This window comes from Onychostoma macrolepis, chromosome 06 (genome assembly GCF_012432095.1).
Source record: "Onychostoma macrolepis isolate SWU-2019 chromosome 06, ASM1243209v1, whole genome shotgun sequence".
In the NCBI taxonomy this organism is placed as follows: domain Eukaryota; kingdom Metazoa; phylum Chordata; class Actinopteri; order Cypriniformes; family Cyprinidae; genus Onychostoma; species Onychostoma macrolepis.
In genome coordinates, this window is record NC_081160.1 from 18,332,603 (window position 1) to 18,349,682 (window position 17,080).

Below are 17,080 nucleotides of genomic sequence, written 5' to 3' on the forward strand. Positions count from 1 at the left end.
GTAAAATACTGTAAAATTTACAGCAACCTTTTTACAGTGTACATCTGGTAATAAATGTATTTCTCTCTTTCTGATATTTTATAGATTGTTCCAGAATATATTTTTTTATTTCTGATGACATTTAAATTGGTTTGACTAAATGTAGACTGAGTTTAAACTACAGCATATACAGTGCTTCAGTTTGTAACTTTGTAATGTTTTCACAGAGTAGCTTAATGTGTTTAAATAGTGTGATGAGAAATGGAAACGGATGAGGAGGAGTATAGGAAAACAAAAGTTAGATTTACTTCATCCTACAGGAAATAGTGAGATAAGGAGTGGGCAAGGCGTTTCTAATAAATACACAGAGGTTTGATCTTTGGTTTCAGAAGCCTATAATATGCTAAAGGTTAGATCATTGAAAAAATACAACGTGGGGACTACAATAATTTATTTAATTATTTATACTGAAAAAAGTAAAGGTTTTAAAGTGTGTATAACTGAGGTAAGCCTGTACAGTATATAATGTTCGTTCGTTCGTTCATTCATTCAGGGAAAATACACATTAATAACACATGAAATCAATGTAAAATGTGACACATTTAGCCAGGGTTGCAAATGGCTAATTTACATCTGTAGTCCCAGTCAGGGCAGGTTGATATAGATATATATATAAAAAGGTCAATCAATCAATCCATCCATCCATAAATAAAAAAAATTAACACTAAAAAATGTTCACAATGTTGATTTGACAACAAATTGATTTGACAACTTTAAAAAAAAAAGGAGAAAGAAAGAGAGCGAGAGAGAGAGAGAGAGAGTCTTCAAGTGACAAGCAAACACCAACAAAATAAACACGTTTATTGTTGATCATATCAGAGATGTACCAGTGTAAAACTATAGCCCCTTCCTCCCCTGAATATACTACATCTACAGCTGTTGCTTCATGTACGAAAAAAACTGGAAGTTGCCATCTCTAGATGGCGCTCTTATATTAAAAATGAAAACTAATTCGAGTAAGAAGAGTTTGAGGTTCTGTGATAAGGTAAAAACGGTATTTTCACATTCCTGAAAAATATTCAGACAGAGACTGAAACAGTTTACCACAAAAGGAAATGTATAAATTATAAGTAGGCTACTTTTTGAACTTTTTTTCTCTTAATACGCCCTTATCCTAAACGAGACCAGTGTTCTAACAAAATGTAAACAAAATTGAAAAATAGCTATTTTTTAAATCCTCTAATTTAATTAAAATTGATTCATGAGTCCAATGAGATAATCGTTGCTTTGGATAAATTATATTTATTAATAATACTTAAAATGTACATAATGTGTATTTAAAAAAAAAAAAAAAAAAAACTACATCCACTTCCATCAACAACAATCCCAAAATCATACGAGCGCCACTATTGGCTTATTTTCATATACGTAAGCATTTGGGGCGGTGCTTATGCAAATACGCCTGTCCGAATATGGACAGTGTGGAATGAAAGATGGTAGATAGAGTCAAACATGGAGGACCGACGCACAGAGTCATGAGAGCGCCGCAAAACTTTTTGGAAAAGGTGGATGCAGGACTGCCTGTGTCGATTTGACCCACGTTTGTTTCTTCATCGTGAAGTTTTCTGTTTCCGAGAGTCAATGGGAGTTAAACATTTGTAATGCAGTAGAAAGTTGCGATATATTTGTTGTTGGAGCAAAGGCAGGGGGTCATACCCCCCTAGCGTCCCAGCAGCGCTATGCCGTGGGTGAGCAGCTGTAAACGGAGAGAGAGCTCGGAGCTGCCGCTGCCCCCGGGCTGGGAGGAAGCCAGGGATTATGATGGCAGAGTCTTTTATATTGACCACAACACTCGACAAACTTCATGGATCGATCCCAGAGACAGGTAAAAGTTACCGGGAGAGGTGCTGCATGCTTTATTGGCTGAAGTTTGGTGATTGTTTGGTTGTAGAGGGCGGGGGCTCAGATTGAAGTGATGATTAAGAAACGAGGGAAGTTGCACAGTTAGGAATGGAAGTGTTTTCATTCCACAGTCCAGAGCTGACACTGTGTAACATGGCTGGTTGTTTATTCTTTCTTTGGGCTTGTCATGTCACATGAGCTGTAAATAATATGTTAGCTTTCTAGATTGCACATCAATAACTACTCACCTGGGGGGGAAAAAATCTCCTTTGAAATGCTTTGCGATTTGTATGTAACAACCTTGTTGTTGATGTTGTCCCTACATTTAATACTTGTGGATGGTTTTAAACATGTCCCAGGTGTTCAAAAAGAGTATGCCAGCCCTGTGTTGATTTAACAGTTGAACTCAAAAATGAATGCATTGCAAAATGCAGGCATATATATATATATATATATATATATGTAAAGAGTTTAACGAAATATAGAATGTTAATTATGTAATTTATAAAAATTAATAAGACTTCTCTTTACATTAAATGTAATATTCTCTCAGATGCTGAGCTGTGAGAGCAACATTATCTATATCAGTGAATGTTCTGTTAAGACTATGTAGAAGGTGAGGGATAACCAATAACCATTATGACTGTATTAAGTTTTGGGAATGTTGTTTTATATGCTATAGATTAGATTACATTTAGATCCCCCATTATCATTGCTGTACAATTTAGCTACTAATGATAGTCAGTCAATTATAAAAGATACACATTGGCATTTACCCCTGTGTGACCCACATAATTTCCCTCATTAGCCATGTTGGCTAAATCTAGATAGCTTGCAAGACAAATCTAGCATAGGGCAAGGATAGAATACTCTTTAAAAAAATAAACAAACAACAAAATTAATCTTAGAAAAATCATAAAATGTGCGGTGGTCTCTTGGCAGTAAGCTTGAAAAATTCTGAATTTAGAATATCAAGAGGACACAGTTTCCACCATTATTTCAGTATCCTTAAGAAATCACAGAAATGCAAAGCACATTACTATTACTACTAGTTATTAAAAGTGTGTCTTTTTTCCCCCTTTATTTTTTTAAAAGTGGTCGCATAATGTAAACAGTGTTCAAATGAAAGAGAGAATTGAACTGTAGTTCCAAGAGTTCCATGTGCAAATATGTATGGAATGCTAGTTGGGCCGCTGGGAAAGCAGTGTGGATGTGCTTTGTGAGGTCTGTATTTTCACCAGCAGAGAAACCAGCCTTTCAGCTCGACTCATTTAGACATGAGTTAACTAGAAGCCTTGTGTAAATGAAATAGAGGGTATTTGCTGCCTTTAGGGTAGTTGACATGGTTTCATCTTAATTTGTATGGTCACTTTTGTCAAAACAATGAGCAAGCAGATCACCACCTCAAAGGCAGTCATTGTATGACTCTCATTTTATGGTGTCATTGTGCTGAGAAATGATCATTTGGATTACATTTTCAACACTAATGTCCACGTATTTTTATAATAATAACAATAAGTACTTTTTGCAGTATTTTGAGTAAAACATGATATTAATCTCTTAATGAGTCAATCTACATTTTTGTCATTGTCATTAAGGGATAGTCCACCCAAAAATGAAAATCACGTCATCATTTACTTACCCTCAAGTTGTCCTAAATCTGTATGATTTTTTTTCTTCTTTTGTATAATATAAAAGAAGAAATTTTGAAAATTGTGGGTAACCAAAAAGTTGGTGGTCCCCACTGACTTCCATAGTGTAGGAAAAATACCATGGAAGTCAATGGGGACCAGATACTGTTTGGTTACCCACATTTTTCAAAATATCTTCTTTTGTGTTCAGCAGAAGAAAGAAACTAATACAGGTTTGGAACAACTCGAGGGTGAGTAAATGATGACAGAATTTATTTTGGGTGAACCAACCCTTTAACATCACACTGCTGTCTTAGTCATGGACGCTGCAACATCCCACACAAATTGAAAGCCTTTCGCTTTTGCGTTATTGCTCTTGTATTACATTCATATTTCATTTTCACTCAAAAGCATCTTTCATGCCCTCCTTCCACTTTTCCTCTCCTTTTCAAGAGAAGGAACGGGGTTGCTTGAAATAAATCCAGATAACAAAAACCTGATCTGCTTGAAGGCTCCCCTCGACAAAGTCATGTGACATGCTTTTGTAATGTGAAGCTGATTAGAGTCTGAGAAATCTTATATTTTCATGTCAGAAGAGCAGTAAGGAGTTATCCAGCTGATGTTGAGGTGGACGTGTGAGGATAACACGTTGAACTGGGGGCGCTCATGTGGGCGACATGAGTTAAAGTCAGTCTCATGACATTCTCTCCCTTTTCCTCTCTCTCTTTTTCTCCTCGTTTTCTGTCGCCAAGTCAAAATAGTTGAAAATAATACAAGAAGTGTATCCACAGTGGAACTTGTGAATCAAGCGTCAGAGTTATTAATGCCTCTGATTGTGCCCTGATTCTGTTTTTATGTGGCTTGTCTGTACCTAAACTAAATTTGTAGTTTTACAATGTGGTTTAATATAAGTATACATTACAAACCGATAACAGGCTATTATTGAATGTATGTCTCTCAAGTTTGACTGTTGTTTTCCCAAAACAGGTTGGTCTAGTCTAGGGGTCAGCTTTAAAGACACTTTACACACATTTTGTTCTTTGTTACCTTCTTTGTTAATTAAAATAATTATTTTATTTTACCAAAAAGTGCAAGTGCTGAACATAAATTTGACAGTAAAGAAAGAACTTATTTCAAGTTGAGATGGAGATGCAAATTTACAATAAAAAAATTAACATCTGTGGAAAATTAATTATCACCTTATTATATTACATTGGGCTAATTTTATATACATAAAAATATTCTAACAAAGTTGGCCAGATCTTGATTTCTATTCATCTTATTAAAGTACAGTCATTTTTTAAGGGCAGACAAGGCCATAGAGCATTAGAGCAGAATAGAATTCACTATGAAAACTAAAAATCTAATCCATAATTCTTGAAGTTTCAGATTTGATTCAATTTGCATTTATAGACATTTAATGTCATTTTTTACCAGGTAATGCATCAAGGCATTATTCTACCTCAAAAATAAAATTATAATTAATATAAGAATTAATACAAAATAATTGTTCATTGAATTTATGTTCAAAAAGATAAAATATTCAGAGGAAATAAAGATGACCATGGGCATGATGTTTTACACCACCACCTTGTTTGAGCATCAACTGTGCACCAATGAACATGAGTTTGAGGTTTTCAGGCACGGTGACGGCTTGTAGTGAAAATTGGAATCAGTGTGTGAATTCACTGCTCAGTCACCTGGGAAACCACTGGAGTTCCTCTGTGAAACAGGGCCATCTTCCAGCACCTGCCCCACTCTTCTTAACCGCATGTTACCATTTAGTTCTTTTTTTGTTATATAGATAATGAAATCCTTCAAGAATGCAGAGGATTTAAACCCTCTTTGTGCCTGTGTGGTGATGTTTTTTGGTAATCTGTCATTTTAGAATGTATCTGTAAAGTTTTTATCATTCTTAGGTGGGCGTGACTTCCATCGAAAAAGAGTGCAAAATTATTCTGTGGTATTGCTTTTCTGTCATGGCTTGAAAATGTCACATGACTGCAATTCAAGCGGCAAACCTCAGTGCTGGATGTGCAAAAAAGAAGTCTACATTTTAGAATTCATCCCTGACGTTCTTTTGAGAACATTATCTTTAATCTCAATAATATAAAAGAGGTCTTTTTATATAATGTTTTTGGTATTGTCTGTAGTGCTGTAGTTTATAAGAGGGTCTTTGTGGCAGGAAGGGCGCTTCACCTCAGCAAAACAATAGTCGGGTAAACAGCGAATATCGCCTGCGTCCGTTTGCCGTATTGACTGTCCGCTGCGTGGTTCCTTAAGGTGACTCCCTAAGAGTCAGATCTCCTTCGTCCACTTGCTCCAGCGTAGTTTCTGTGGGGAGGCTTTTGTGACTGTGGAATGAGTGCAATGTCAGGCATGCTTACACTAATGCCTGAGGGACTCTGCCCGTGATCGGCCCCAGACAAAGCTGCCCAATGGAGGCAGCAGTTCCCACGTGTCTTCCCTCCCTCCATCCCCAGGCCCCAGCGGCTCTCCTTTTATTCTTTACAGGCTCTGTTATGCAATGGCCGAAGCCAGGCCTGCCGCTTGGCAAAGGGAAGCCTTTATACGTGGTCACAAAGCACACCAAATTCAATTATTCTGGAAAGTGGAAGCCGTGTTGCCAGCGCCAAAAGGTTATTCACATGAGCGCAAACCCCTCAGTGCTATTTTGCTTCCCTTGGTGTTTTCATTATGTCGGTTAAGGGAGGGCAAGTTTTTTTGTTAAAAGTGGGTTGGTGAACATGGCTTTTGTTTCAAGCGGAGTGTGTTTGTTTGGAAGGTTTCTTTACTGATTTGACAACAGTTTGTTTAGATATTGTGTTTGCTCCATTTATTGTCACAGGCTCTATATTATGAGAGATTACAATCACAACCTTGTAAAGGAATAAGTATTTTTGGTCTACAGGCTACAATATGTTTTTAGGCAGGTTCAGTTTTAATCGTATAGTCCTAATGCAAACTAGTGCTCAATCCTGATTTGCACAAATTAGTTCAGCAGTTTTTGCCTGCTAAGTCAGTGACTCTTCTGTGTATTTACAGAAATATTGTTTAATTTCCTATTATATTTCAGGTGCAAAATAACTGGATATTTTACATACACTACTGTTAAAAAGTTTGGGACCGTAAGATGTTTTAATATTTCTTATGCTCACCAAAACTGCATTCATTTGATCAAAAATACAGTAAAACAGTAATATTGTGACATATTATAAATTGAAATGTGTGTTTTTTTTATTTTAATATATTTCAAAATGTAATTTATGCCTGTGAAGGCAAAGTTGAATTTTCAGCTTGAATACCAGTCTTCAGTGTCACATGATATTAAAAAATATGTTCATGTTCAGGTCATAAAAACCTCCTTTACGCCCATCTCCATTTTTGGATGGGCATCACGACCCCAAGGATAACAATATCTTGTTTAGAGTAATATACAGCCAATTGAATTCTTACTTTAATTTATTATTAATGGACCTTAGTAAAGGTAGACACCATACTTCATTTTATGTTGATTTGTTTCCAGTAAATACAAAGACTCCAGACATCATGGGTTGTTAAAAGTATGTGTTCCAAGACACTGAGACAGTCCAACCCTTTGAACAGACTTTAGCGCTATCCCTTCCAGCCTTTTTTTATTTGCAGTAAATTAAATAATAATAATCCATTGTAATAATGTTATTTAGGGATACACCCATGTTTTTATTTTCATTGCATTTACTGATTATTTGGATGAGCTGTGAGTGAGAGTATCATCTGATTCCTGTTGTCACACTGCTCACTCATGTGTCAGCGGTTGTAGCTTTTGGTCAAGGCCACACGTCCTGTTGTTTATGTCATTTTTAGGACAGTTTGCTCTGTTGCTTGTATCAGATTCATTTTATGAAAGTATTAGCACAATATGGGTGGTACTTTGACTTCATTTCTAGTTTGAAGATTAATTGAACTAGAAATGAACAGACTTGTGTGACAGCATGAAATCAGTGTGATATCAGTAATATTTAAACGGGTAAGCATGTCTTTTTGAAGGAAAGATTTTCCTATTAAAAGTTTAAAACCAAATCTATTAGACACAGACCTCAGCCTCATTCTGATTTTTAAGCATGCCAGGTGCACTTGGTCACACACAGGTTATGCCGATCATGTCTGGAATGCTAGCTTAGCAGGATGTACCAAACTCGTCAGGGCCGTTTACTGAGGAATTTTAACGCATGGCTGTCTGAAGAAATCCATCGAGTGCCAGAGAAAATTTAATTCACCACACTTTACACCAAACTCATATCACTGACAGACATACACCCTCAAGCACCTTTTGAGAAATGATTCAACAAGCTAACAAGACCCTAATTCTAATTTGTTGTATGTCGTATTGAGCCAATATCAGATGTTTCTGATAATTCTATCAGTTTTTGCATTTATGAAAAACAAATTGTTCTCTAATCTATGTAATAAGCCCTATCTAGTATAGTTGGGTGAGCCTGCTCATGAACATATCCAACAGACATAACTGTCTTTAAACTTTATGGAGCCCAGGAGAGCATATTTCATCATAATATTGTATTATAAAAAATATATAAGAATTTTGGTTACACTTTATTTTATGGTACCCTTGTTACAGTGTAATTTTACATTTAAGTACTGAGTAATATTAATTAACAACATGTTCTTACTGTAGGTTTAGGATTAGGGTTTGGTTAAGGGCTATTTCATGTAATTATGCATCATTTTCTGTTATTACTAAAGTAAGCACATGTAACAACAACACAAAAAATAAAGTATTACCTTCTTTTATTTTGAATATTTTAGGAACATTCCGTTTGTTGTGTGTATGTGTATGTGTATGTGTATGTGTATGTGTATGTGTATGTGTATGTGTATGTGTATGTGTATATATTTTTTTTATATTATTTTATATACAGTCATGACCAAAAATATCGGCACCCTTGATAAATATGATCAAAGAAGGCTGTGGAAATTAATCTGCATTGTTAATCCTTTTGATCTTTTTTTTTTTTTAATTCACAAAAATCTAACCTTTCATTGGATAATAAGAATTTAAAAATGGGGGGTTAAATATCATTATGAAATAAACGTTTTTCTAAAATACACATTGGCCACAATTAACGGCACCCTTTTATTCAATACTTTTTGAAACCTCCATTTGCCAGTTTAACAGCTCTAAATTTTCTCCTATAATGCCTGATGAGGTTAGAAAACACCTGACAAGAGATCAGAGACAATTCCTTCATCCAGAATCACTCCAGACCCTTTAGATTCCCAGCTCCATGTTGGTTGTGCTTCTCTTCAGTTCACCCCACTCATTTTCTATAGGGTTCAGGTCAGAGGACTGGAATGGCCATAGCAGATGCTTGGTTTTGTGCTCAGTGGCCCATTTCTGTGTTCTTTTTGAGGTTTGTGTTTGGTTTATTGTACAGTTGGAAGATCCAAACATGGCCCATTATAAGATTTTTAACAGAGTCAGTCACTTATTGATTTTTTTTATCTGTTGGTATTTGATAGAATCCATGATGCCATGTGTCTAAACAAGATGTCCAGGACCTCCAGCAGAAATATAGGCCCACGACATCAAAAATACAGCAGTATATTTCATTGTACACATGGGGTACTTTTTTATCCCTGTGTTCACCAAACCGAAACCCTCCCAAACAACGTGGTGATGTAGGTGCTGTTTGACAATTTTTTTTTTTTAAGGTTTTCTGACCCCGAGACTCAATTATTTTCTGCAATTCTCCAGCTGTAGTCCTTGGAGAGTCTTTAGCGACTCAAACTCTCTTTCTCACTGTACGATATAGACACAGGTCCTCTTCCAGGCAGTTTCGTAACATTTTATGTTGATTGGAAATTCTTAATTATTGCCCTGATGGTGGAAATAGGAATTTTCACCATTCTAGCTCTTTTCTTAAAGCCACTTCACTAATTTGTGAAGCTCAATTATCTTTTGCCGCACATCAGAAATATATTCTTTGGTTTTTCTCATTGTGATGGAAGATTAAGGGAATTTGGGCTTTGTTTTCCCTCCTATTTATATTTCTGTGAAACAGGAAGCCATGGCTGGATAATTTCATGTTCATAATCACCCTGGAGTGCTCAAAACTGTGAATATGAATGGGAATATACTTCAGAGATATTTTACTCATAAGAATTTTTAGGGGTGCCAATAATTGTGTCCAATGTGTATTTGAGAAAAACATTTATTTCATGATGATATTTCCCCCCCATTTTAAATTCTTATTATCCAATGAAAGGTTAGATTTTTGTGATTTTTATTTTATTTTTTTAAAATAAAAGATCAAAAGGATTAACAATGCAGATTAATTTTCACAGCCACCTTTGATCATATTTACCAAGGGTGCCGATATTTTTGGCCATGACTGTATGTGTGTGTGTGTGTGTATGTAGCCATTAACAAAATGTGAAGTAGGGAAAAAAGGCATTTAATTAATTAGGCCTAATTAATTAATTAATTTAGTTGGGTAGTTAGTTCAGATATATGGTCTGTATGGCATATCCTTGACAGGCTTTGTCAGATTCACGCTATTTCTTATTGTACAGTTATCTCTGTTTATCATTGTCTAGCTGCAAAAGTGATATCAGGAGGGAATGCTGGATCTAAATGTGTCAGAACGGATGCTCTTCAGCAGTGCTACTTATAGTCGACCTATTTCTATAAGATGCTGTGTATTATGATAGGAAGAGACGTCTGTCCGGTGCTGTCTGATGCGCTCAGCTGCCCGGACGTAAATGAACAACATAACTGAAATTCCTTGATAGTTTTGATATAGTCTTTTAAACTGAGAATGCAATTTTTAGATTGACACTTGTGGATCTCTGCATATACATAGCACAACCGCTTATGCTGTTTATGGTATCAGGATTAGCTCAGCCATAAGTGTCGTCTTAGAATTTCTGGATCATCTATGTTTATGAGATTACTTTTTATTTTAGTTTTTTTATTCATTTAATTTAATTTTATATTGTATTTTATTTTATAACTTTTTTAGCAGATATCTCCATGTTGTTATTTTATAGATTTTTAGTTTGCTTTTGTTTTGTTCTGTCTGTTTTAAATCTAATTCAGATGCCTTCTGCCTTGATTCTGGTGATGGTAATGATACAGTATACCTGATGGAAGCAAGTGGAATACCTGCTGAGATTGCGTAAGATATACTTTAGCAGCATCTAAGCTTTTCCATTCCTCTTAAAAACGTTTGGTTTGTAGAGTGGTGACATGTTTTTAACAGTAGAATATCTCTGCTGGTAAGCAAGCTGTTAAACAATTAAACATAAAACCGCAGAGGAGAGGCCGCGCTGTGCCATGGCGACAAGTTGTCTAAACGAAGGCTGCAAATTAATTAAGCCAATAAAAGGTCCTCATAAAGTTATACAGAGCTGATCAGCCCACATGAAAGGTGACGCCTGTAATGGCAGCTTGCAAATGAAAATGCTTCTTAAAACATATGGTTGCCAAAACAAAAGTTCTGCCTCTGGATTTTGCAGAACCAAGAAAGAAGTGCTTGGTGCTCCAGAGGCATTAAAACTTTGCCTCCAGGCTACTATAATTAAGTTTATTTGGGTATATTATTTTTAGAGAAACACATTCTTGACGAGGAATGCAGAGCCTGTTGTTTGGGAGCATCTTAATTTGCAGGCGGAATGCTGGTCCGGCCTTTTGTTCTCGAGAACGGCTCAAGCTGAAGAAGCGACAGGGTGGATGTCCAGACGAGGCCTGGACCTACGGCCCAGACTCCAGTTACACATGCCTTTCCCACCAGGGAAAAGTGCATCGTTCCGGATGAAAATATCTACTGGGAAACATCAGGGAGATGGGGAAGCGGAGAGTAGATGATTATAGAATTAGCAAATGTCCGACACTTGTGGGTTGTGTGCTAAATTGCTTTTCACTTTTAATTTTGGCCTGTACACCCGGAGTGAAATTCTATGACATTCCTTGTAGGGGGATTCAGGAGTGAAACTGCTCTCTGAAGAGAAGACGATCCCAAAAGGTGTAACTCATGAAGTTATTTTAGTTTCGGAAGTATTCAGAATGACAGAGGCTTGTTTAGTTCTAAAGCCAAATGATTTCCTCTTGTAGACTGATTTAGTAACTAGCTGGACTTTTAAAATAGGATTTTAAGTGGTTGAATGTTCATAGTACTCCAGTTTGTGCTACATAAATGGCTTTGACATCCATTCTCTGTTTGGTTAAGAAGTTGGGACAAATTGCATCGCTCAGAGTGTATTTGAGAAATTCCCAAGTCTTAAAATAACCCATGGCCCGTAACTCTTTTTCTTTCTGCCGATGACGGGTTTTGGGATTCAGCCCGCTAAACACTCCGAGACCTCTCCTTCTGGCAGAGCTGCTTTCCTCTCTGGAAGAAAAGGCGTGGTATGGGAAGATTAGCTCTCAGAGCACAGAGGGTCTCTCAGGAACTGAAACAAAACACTCGCTTGAGAAACTTGCAAGTAACTTCAGGGCCGAATTGAGACTGAGGACAGAAGCATTATGATGAATGTTCTCTGCCAGTGTATAAAACATTTAGCATTTCGTTGTTGAGGCCTGTGCTTTTGTTGGTGGCATGACAAAATATCTGAACTCAAAATAGTTGCCAAAAAATTTTCATGTGATGTACTGTGGATTTAGCCATGTTATATATTCATGCCTTTAGTGATTCGTTCAGTTCATTAAATCATTCAATATGAAAAATGTATGTGTATGCAGATTTCAGAGCTCAGCTTTTGAGATCTGGTGTTCTTTTGTTTTTGAAAGCACTGCAGTAAGAGGAAACTGACCCGAGGTTCCTGGTGAGAATGTGGGGTGGTCCTATTTCCTGTCAGAGGTCCACGTCTCACATTATGTCCAATGTTACAGTTTGTGTGAGAATCTTTACTACATGGGGCATGTTTTTCTTCTGTCCTTGGGAGTGTTCGATAAACCTAGCAGGAGACCTGCTGTAAAGCTGTAGTTCAGGTTTAGGAAATGGACATCATGCTTGTGTATGTGGTGTTTCCTGCTGTGTTGTATTGTGGGAAATGAGTTGCCTGTGGTTGTGAGTCTTAGTGTATAGAGGCCTTTAAAGGTATAGTTCATCCAAAAATGAAAATTCTGTCGTTAATTACTCACCCTCATGTCGTTTCAAACCTAAGACCTGCGTTCATATTCGGAACACAAATTAAGATATTTTTTCAAGATATTGAAATCTGAGAGCTCTCTTACTCTCCATACCACAGTCAAGGCACGAAGGACATCGTTAAAATGGTCTGGGACATCAGTGGTTCAACCTTAATTTTACGAAGCTACAGGAATACTTTTTGTGCACAAAGAAAACCAAAATAATGACTTTATTCAACAATTTTTTTTTCCTCCAAGTGACCATCTTCCACCATTATGGAGAGTACCACGACACATGTGCGTGCATTTCTCTGCTTGCAAACAAGGCGCAGTGCATGCGTGTTCTACGTCAGCAGCACCACACGCATGCGTTGTGGTACTCTTCATAATGGCACCTAGGTGACATGGAAGAGAAGGGTCCGAGAGCTCTCGAATTTCATCAAAAATATCTTAATATGTGTTCTGAAGATGAAAGAAGGTCTTACGGGGTTGGAACGACATGAGGGTGAGTAATTAATGACAGTTTTTTTCACTTTTGGGTGAACTATCCCTTTAAGACTAGCCAGTTAAAGCTGGTGGTCTGAACTGTTTACAGTATTTAATTTTAACTTAAATTACTGATACCAGCTAATATTTATGTCTAAGTAATATTTGTTTATAACATATAAATGTGTTAAGCTGTTTTATGCATGGTATGCAGTAACTATGAGTTCCTAGTTCATAGAGGAATTGAGGCAACCATTTATAATAAGATCTTACTCTTAGGTCATTGCACACTGAGTACAAAATTTTTGTCTGAAATTTCCACACGTTAAAAAATAAATACGACCTCACGTTGTGTCAGTTACGTTTACACACTGCCTACGAAACTTTCGTCCTTCATAAAAAAAAATTCAGATCAGGTTCGATTTTCTGCGTTTTCACAGTGTTTGATAGGAAAGGATGAGGAATACGGAAAAAAAAAACTGAAAAACGCACACATGAAAAATTCGGACCTTTACTCTTATGTATGTAATGATTATCAATTGGAAAATATTCCTTACATATTTACATGTTTTTTGTTGTTGTCGTCATTGTTGTTTTTTGATGAGACAGCATGCAAGCTGGAATAGATTTAATTAACCACACATGGTTGTGCTGCTTAATATTTTTGAGGAAATAGATGCATTTTTTTCAGGATTCTTTCATGAATAGAAATATTAAAAGTAAGAATAAAAGTACTTAAAAAAAAAAAAAAAAAAGGAAGAAAAAAAAGGTACTGACCCCAAACTTTTAAAAGGAAGGGTAAATGCTGTTTTAATTTAGTTCTAATTTAGTTAAGTATCATAATGTCTGTTATGTCGCAATCACTACTTTTGTGTACTGTAGAAAATGCCCTTAACAGAGAATACTGAGCTGAGGGCATATAATCAGTTCAGTAGTTTCAGCCTTCTCTTTGATGCACCCCTTGGCCACAACTACTGTTACATTCATAACTTTGAGAAACTAAACATCTGATTCTGATACGCAATGAATTTTCACATGACCTGGTGAGCTCTGTAACTGAGCTCTTTTGCTGTGACTTGTTTTCCGTGTGTTTATATCGTTTTTAAAGAAGAGGAGTTCCCAGTTCTTCCGATATGCTTGGGTATATTTCATCTCCTCTCAGATGATTGTCTATTGGAACTTGTTTTCACACACATTGTGTCCATCTGCCTTCTCAAGGCTACTAATACAATTCCCCTTCTAGATTTATTTCTATCTACTTTCTTTTTTTATTTAAAGGGGGAAATCACCACTGGCAATGTGGGCTTTTAAAGATACTTGGCTGTCCATGCAGTAGAAACTTTAATTTTTTTTTTTTTAAATTGGTGCTACATGACTAGAGAAAACAAGAGAAAAGGACTGTTGGGTTCACTTTTGCCAAAATCTACAACACCCATGATGCACTTTTTGGTTTTGGTGCCTCCCTTTTGTCAATCCAACTGACAAAAGTGTGAGAATATTTGGAATGCAAAAATATGAAAGTTATCTGTTGTTAAAACCAGTCAGCTCCTGGGCTTTTGTTAAAACTCCAGATAGAACTTTTTTTGTTACTCATTCCTTGCAAATTATGATGCATGTAATATTGTTTGATGTTAAAATACTTTTTCCATCCAGAGTGAATGTCAAGAGATGACTATAAACAAGCCATTTGTTTGTTGACCTCTAAGGACAAGTATGCACTACAAGACTCAAGCTTGTTGTCTTTGATGTTTCTAGTCTCATCATGGTGCTCTTTTAGTGTGTGAGTAGTTTGTTTTAATGATTTATACTTGGTAGTCTGGCGCTAAAGGAGGGACTTGAGTCATGTCCAGAAAACAGACTATCCTTGGTACCCTTTTGCGCCTGGCATTAACATGCATTTAGTTTTGTATCCGGATAGTATCTGGATCATTTTAAAACTTTATGAATTACATGAAATGGTAGCTGAAACATAATCATCATTTACCAAGTTTTAAAACATTGGATAATTCAAAATGTTTTTCGCCATTTCTTGTATTTCCTTTATTTACAACCCCCTCAGTATTAAGGATGGTAATAGGTGTTAGAAGAATTGTTAAGAAAAGATTTAAAAGGGTTTACTGTGTGGATGGAAGCAAGATTCCAAGTGTAATGCTGTGAAATAATAAGATTAATATTGGATGATGCATACAAACCTTCATTACATCTGATCTATCTCAGCCCACCTTGAAATGTGGCTTCAGTGACAATGTGTCTTGTATGCATTTACACTTAGCTTTTAATGTGGTCAAATGCTATCTGATGTGATCTGATCACTTAAATGCATATTAATGCCAGGTTTAAAGGAGTGTTTTTAGACTTGCCTTGGACCAGAAGCACCCTATCAACCTAAAATACCCAGCACTTCATTTTGCACTGGCAAAAACCACTGACATTTTCTTCAAACAATTTTTGCAGGTAGGGCTGCAAAATGATACATGCATCATCTTAATTTGTTTTGAGAATCATGTAAAATGGTGACTCAGAACAAGCACAGATTATTTGAACAGATTAACAAGCACAGGTCTTCCTTAATGAACAGAGTTCACTGCATTTCAAGTCCCCTCAAACAATACTTTATAACCCCACTAACAAACCCATTCATCTCTGTCTTTCAAAGCACTGAGATAACAGCACTGCTTTCTGGGCTCTATTCCAGGGTTGACATAGTTGTTACAGTAAGGATTTGATGGGAGAATAAAGAGATTTTTGAAATTTGATGATATGATTGCCACAGTGCTTGTTTTCTCTTGTATCTTAGCTATATGTTTGTATTGGCTTGTGGTGGAACCATTATGATCAAACAGGTCTTTTTCTATTTGTTATTTTAAGACATTGACAAATGTGCCTCAGCTTTTGTAATGTCTAGCTTATCTTTATTATCTTTCTTGTGTTTTTATTTCCCCCCATAGATTTGAATTGTCAAAGAATTTTCATATATATATCAGTATACAATATATACTCACACACTGTGTCATACTGAACTCTAAGTAAAAAGTGTTGGGGCTGAATGTAATTTGTTGCATGAATGTAGTTTGTAGAGGGTTCCAAAAGCTGTTGGCAGACATGTCTAGCATAACCGGACCTTTGATTAAATGGCTCAAGGTCTGGTCCACATCTAAACTTTTTCTGGCCAAGAACTGCCCACGTTGACAGGGCATATGCCTTAATTAACATGCTGACAGCATATTCATGTGGGTATCTATGGCCGTTCGTGTTGTATCCCACACAGTTTATTGGACCATTCTAGAATGTTTGTGCAAAAAATTGTGAATAACATAAAAATCATGTCTTGACATTTTCGCCTCTCTTGTTAGTCTAAACTAAAGATTGCATTGAAATCACAGGGATTGCATCACTGTAGTGACATCATTGGGATTTTGAGGCCATTGCTAAGTAATTCCACCTCTCAGTGCTGAAAACTCTCAGCTCAACACTTTCTTTCACATTAAAACATGTCATTCTTGTAAAGTGCATCTTCGGTGTTGGACCATTGTCAACTTGTCTTTCTTTTTTTTTCTTTTTTTTCTTGCAGTGAAATTCATAGAGGTGTAATACAAATGTATTTATTTGGTTGGTTGGTTGGTTGTTTGTTTGTTTAATTACTTTAGTCCAGTTTGCAAGGAATAACCATAGGATGCTTGTTATGTGCTAAACTGCTTTAAAATGGAGGAAAGCTGAAACGTCACTAATTGTGGTGGTGTGTCAAAAATGTGTTAATTATGGTAATTCCGAAGGGTCATGGAATCTCAACATTCCTCATCGGTCCTCTCATCTCATATTTCACGTGCCTCCACGGCATACAGATTTTATGTAAGTCCACATAGCCAGCCTGTAATACATCTCAAAACTGTCAAAATGTTTTGAAAGTGAAGCACATTTACTTAAGTGTCTTGATTTTCAATAACTGAGGCCA

The 17,080-nt window shown here is 36.3% G+C and overlaps 1 protein-coding gene across 4 annotated transcripts in view; it reads left to right on the plus strand.

Annotated features, from left to right (window-relative positions):
• Nucleotides 1-1,459: 1,459 nt before the first annotated feature.
• wwc3 (WWC family member 3) overlaps nt 1,460-17,080 on the plus strand; it is a 48,742-nt gene continuing 33,121 nt past the window's right edge. For 3 of the 4 annotated variants that reach the window (XM_058778848.1, XM_058778851.1, XM_058778850.1), the window contains exon 1: nt 1,461-1,864. In XM_058778848.1, coding sequence (XP_058634831.1) covers nt 1,719-1,864 — 146 coding nt within the window. In that variant the 5' untranslated portion in view covers nt 1,461-1,718. Of the gene's footprint in view, nt 1,865-17,080 lie in introns of all 4 variants that reach the window. The other variant, XM_058778849.1, reaches the window with a different exon arrangement.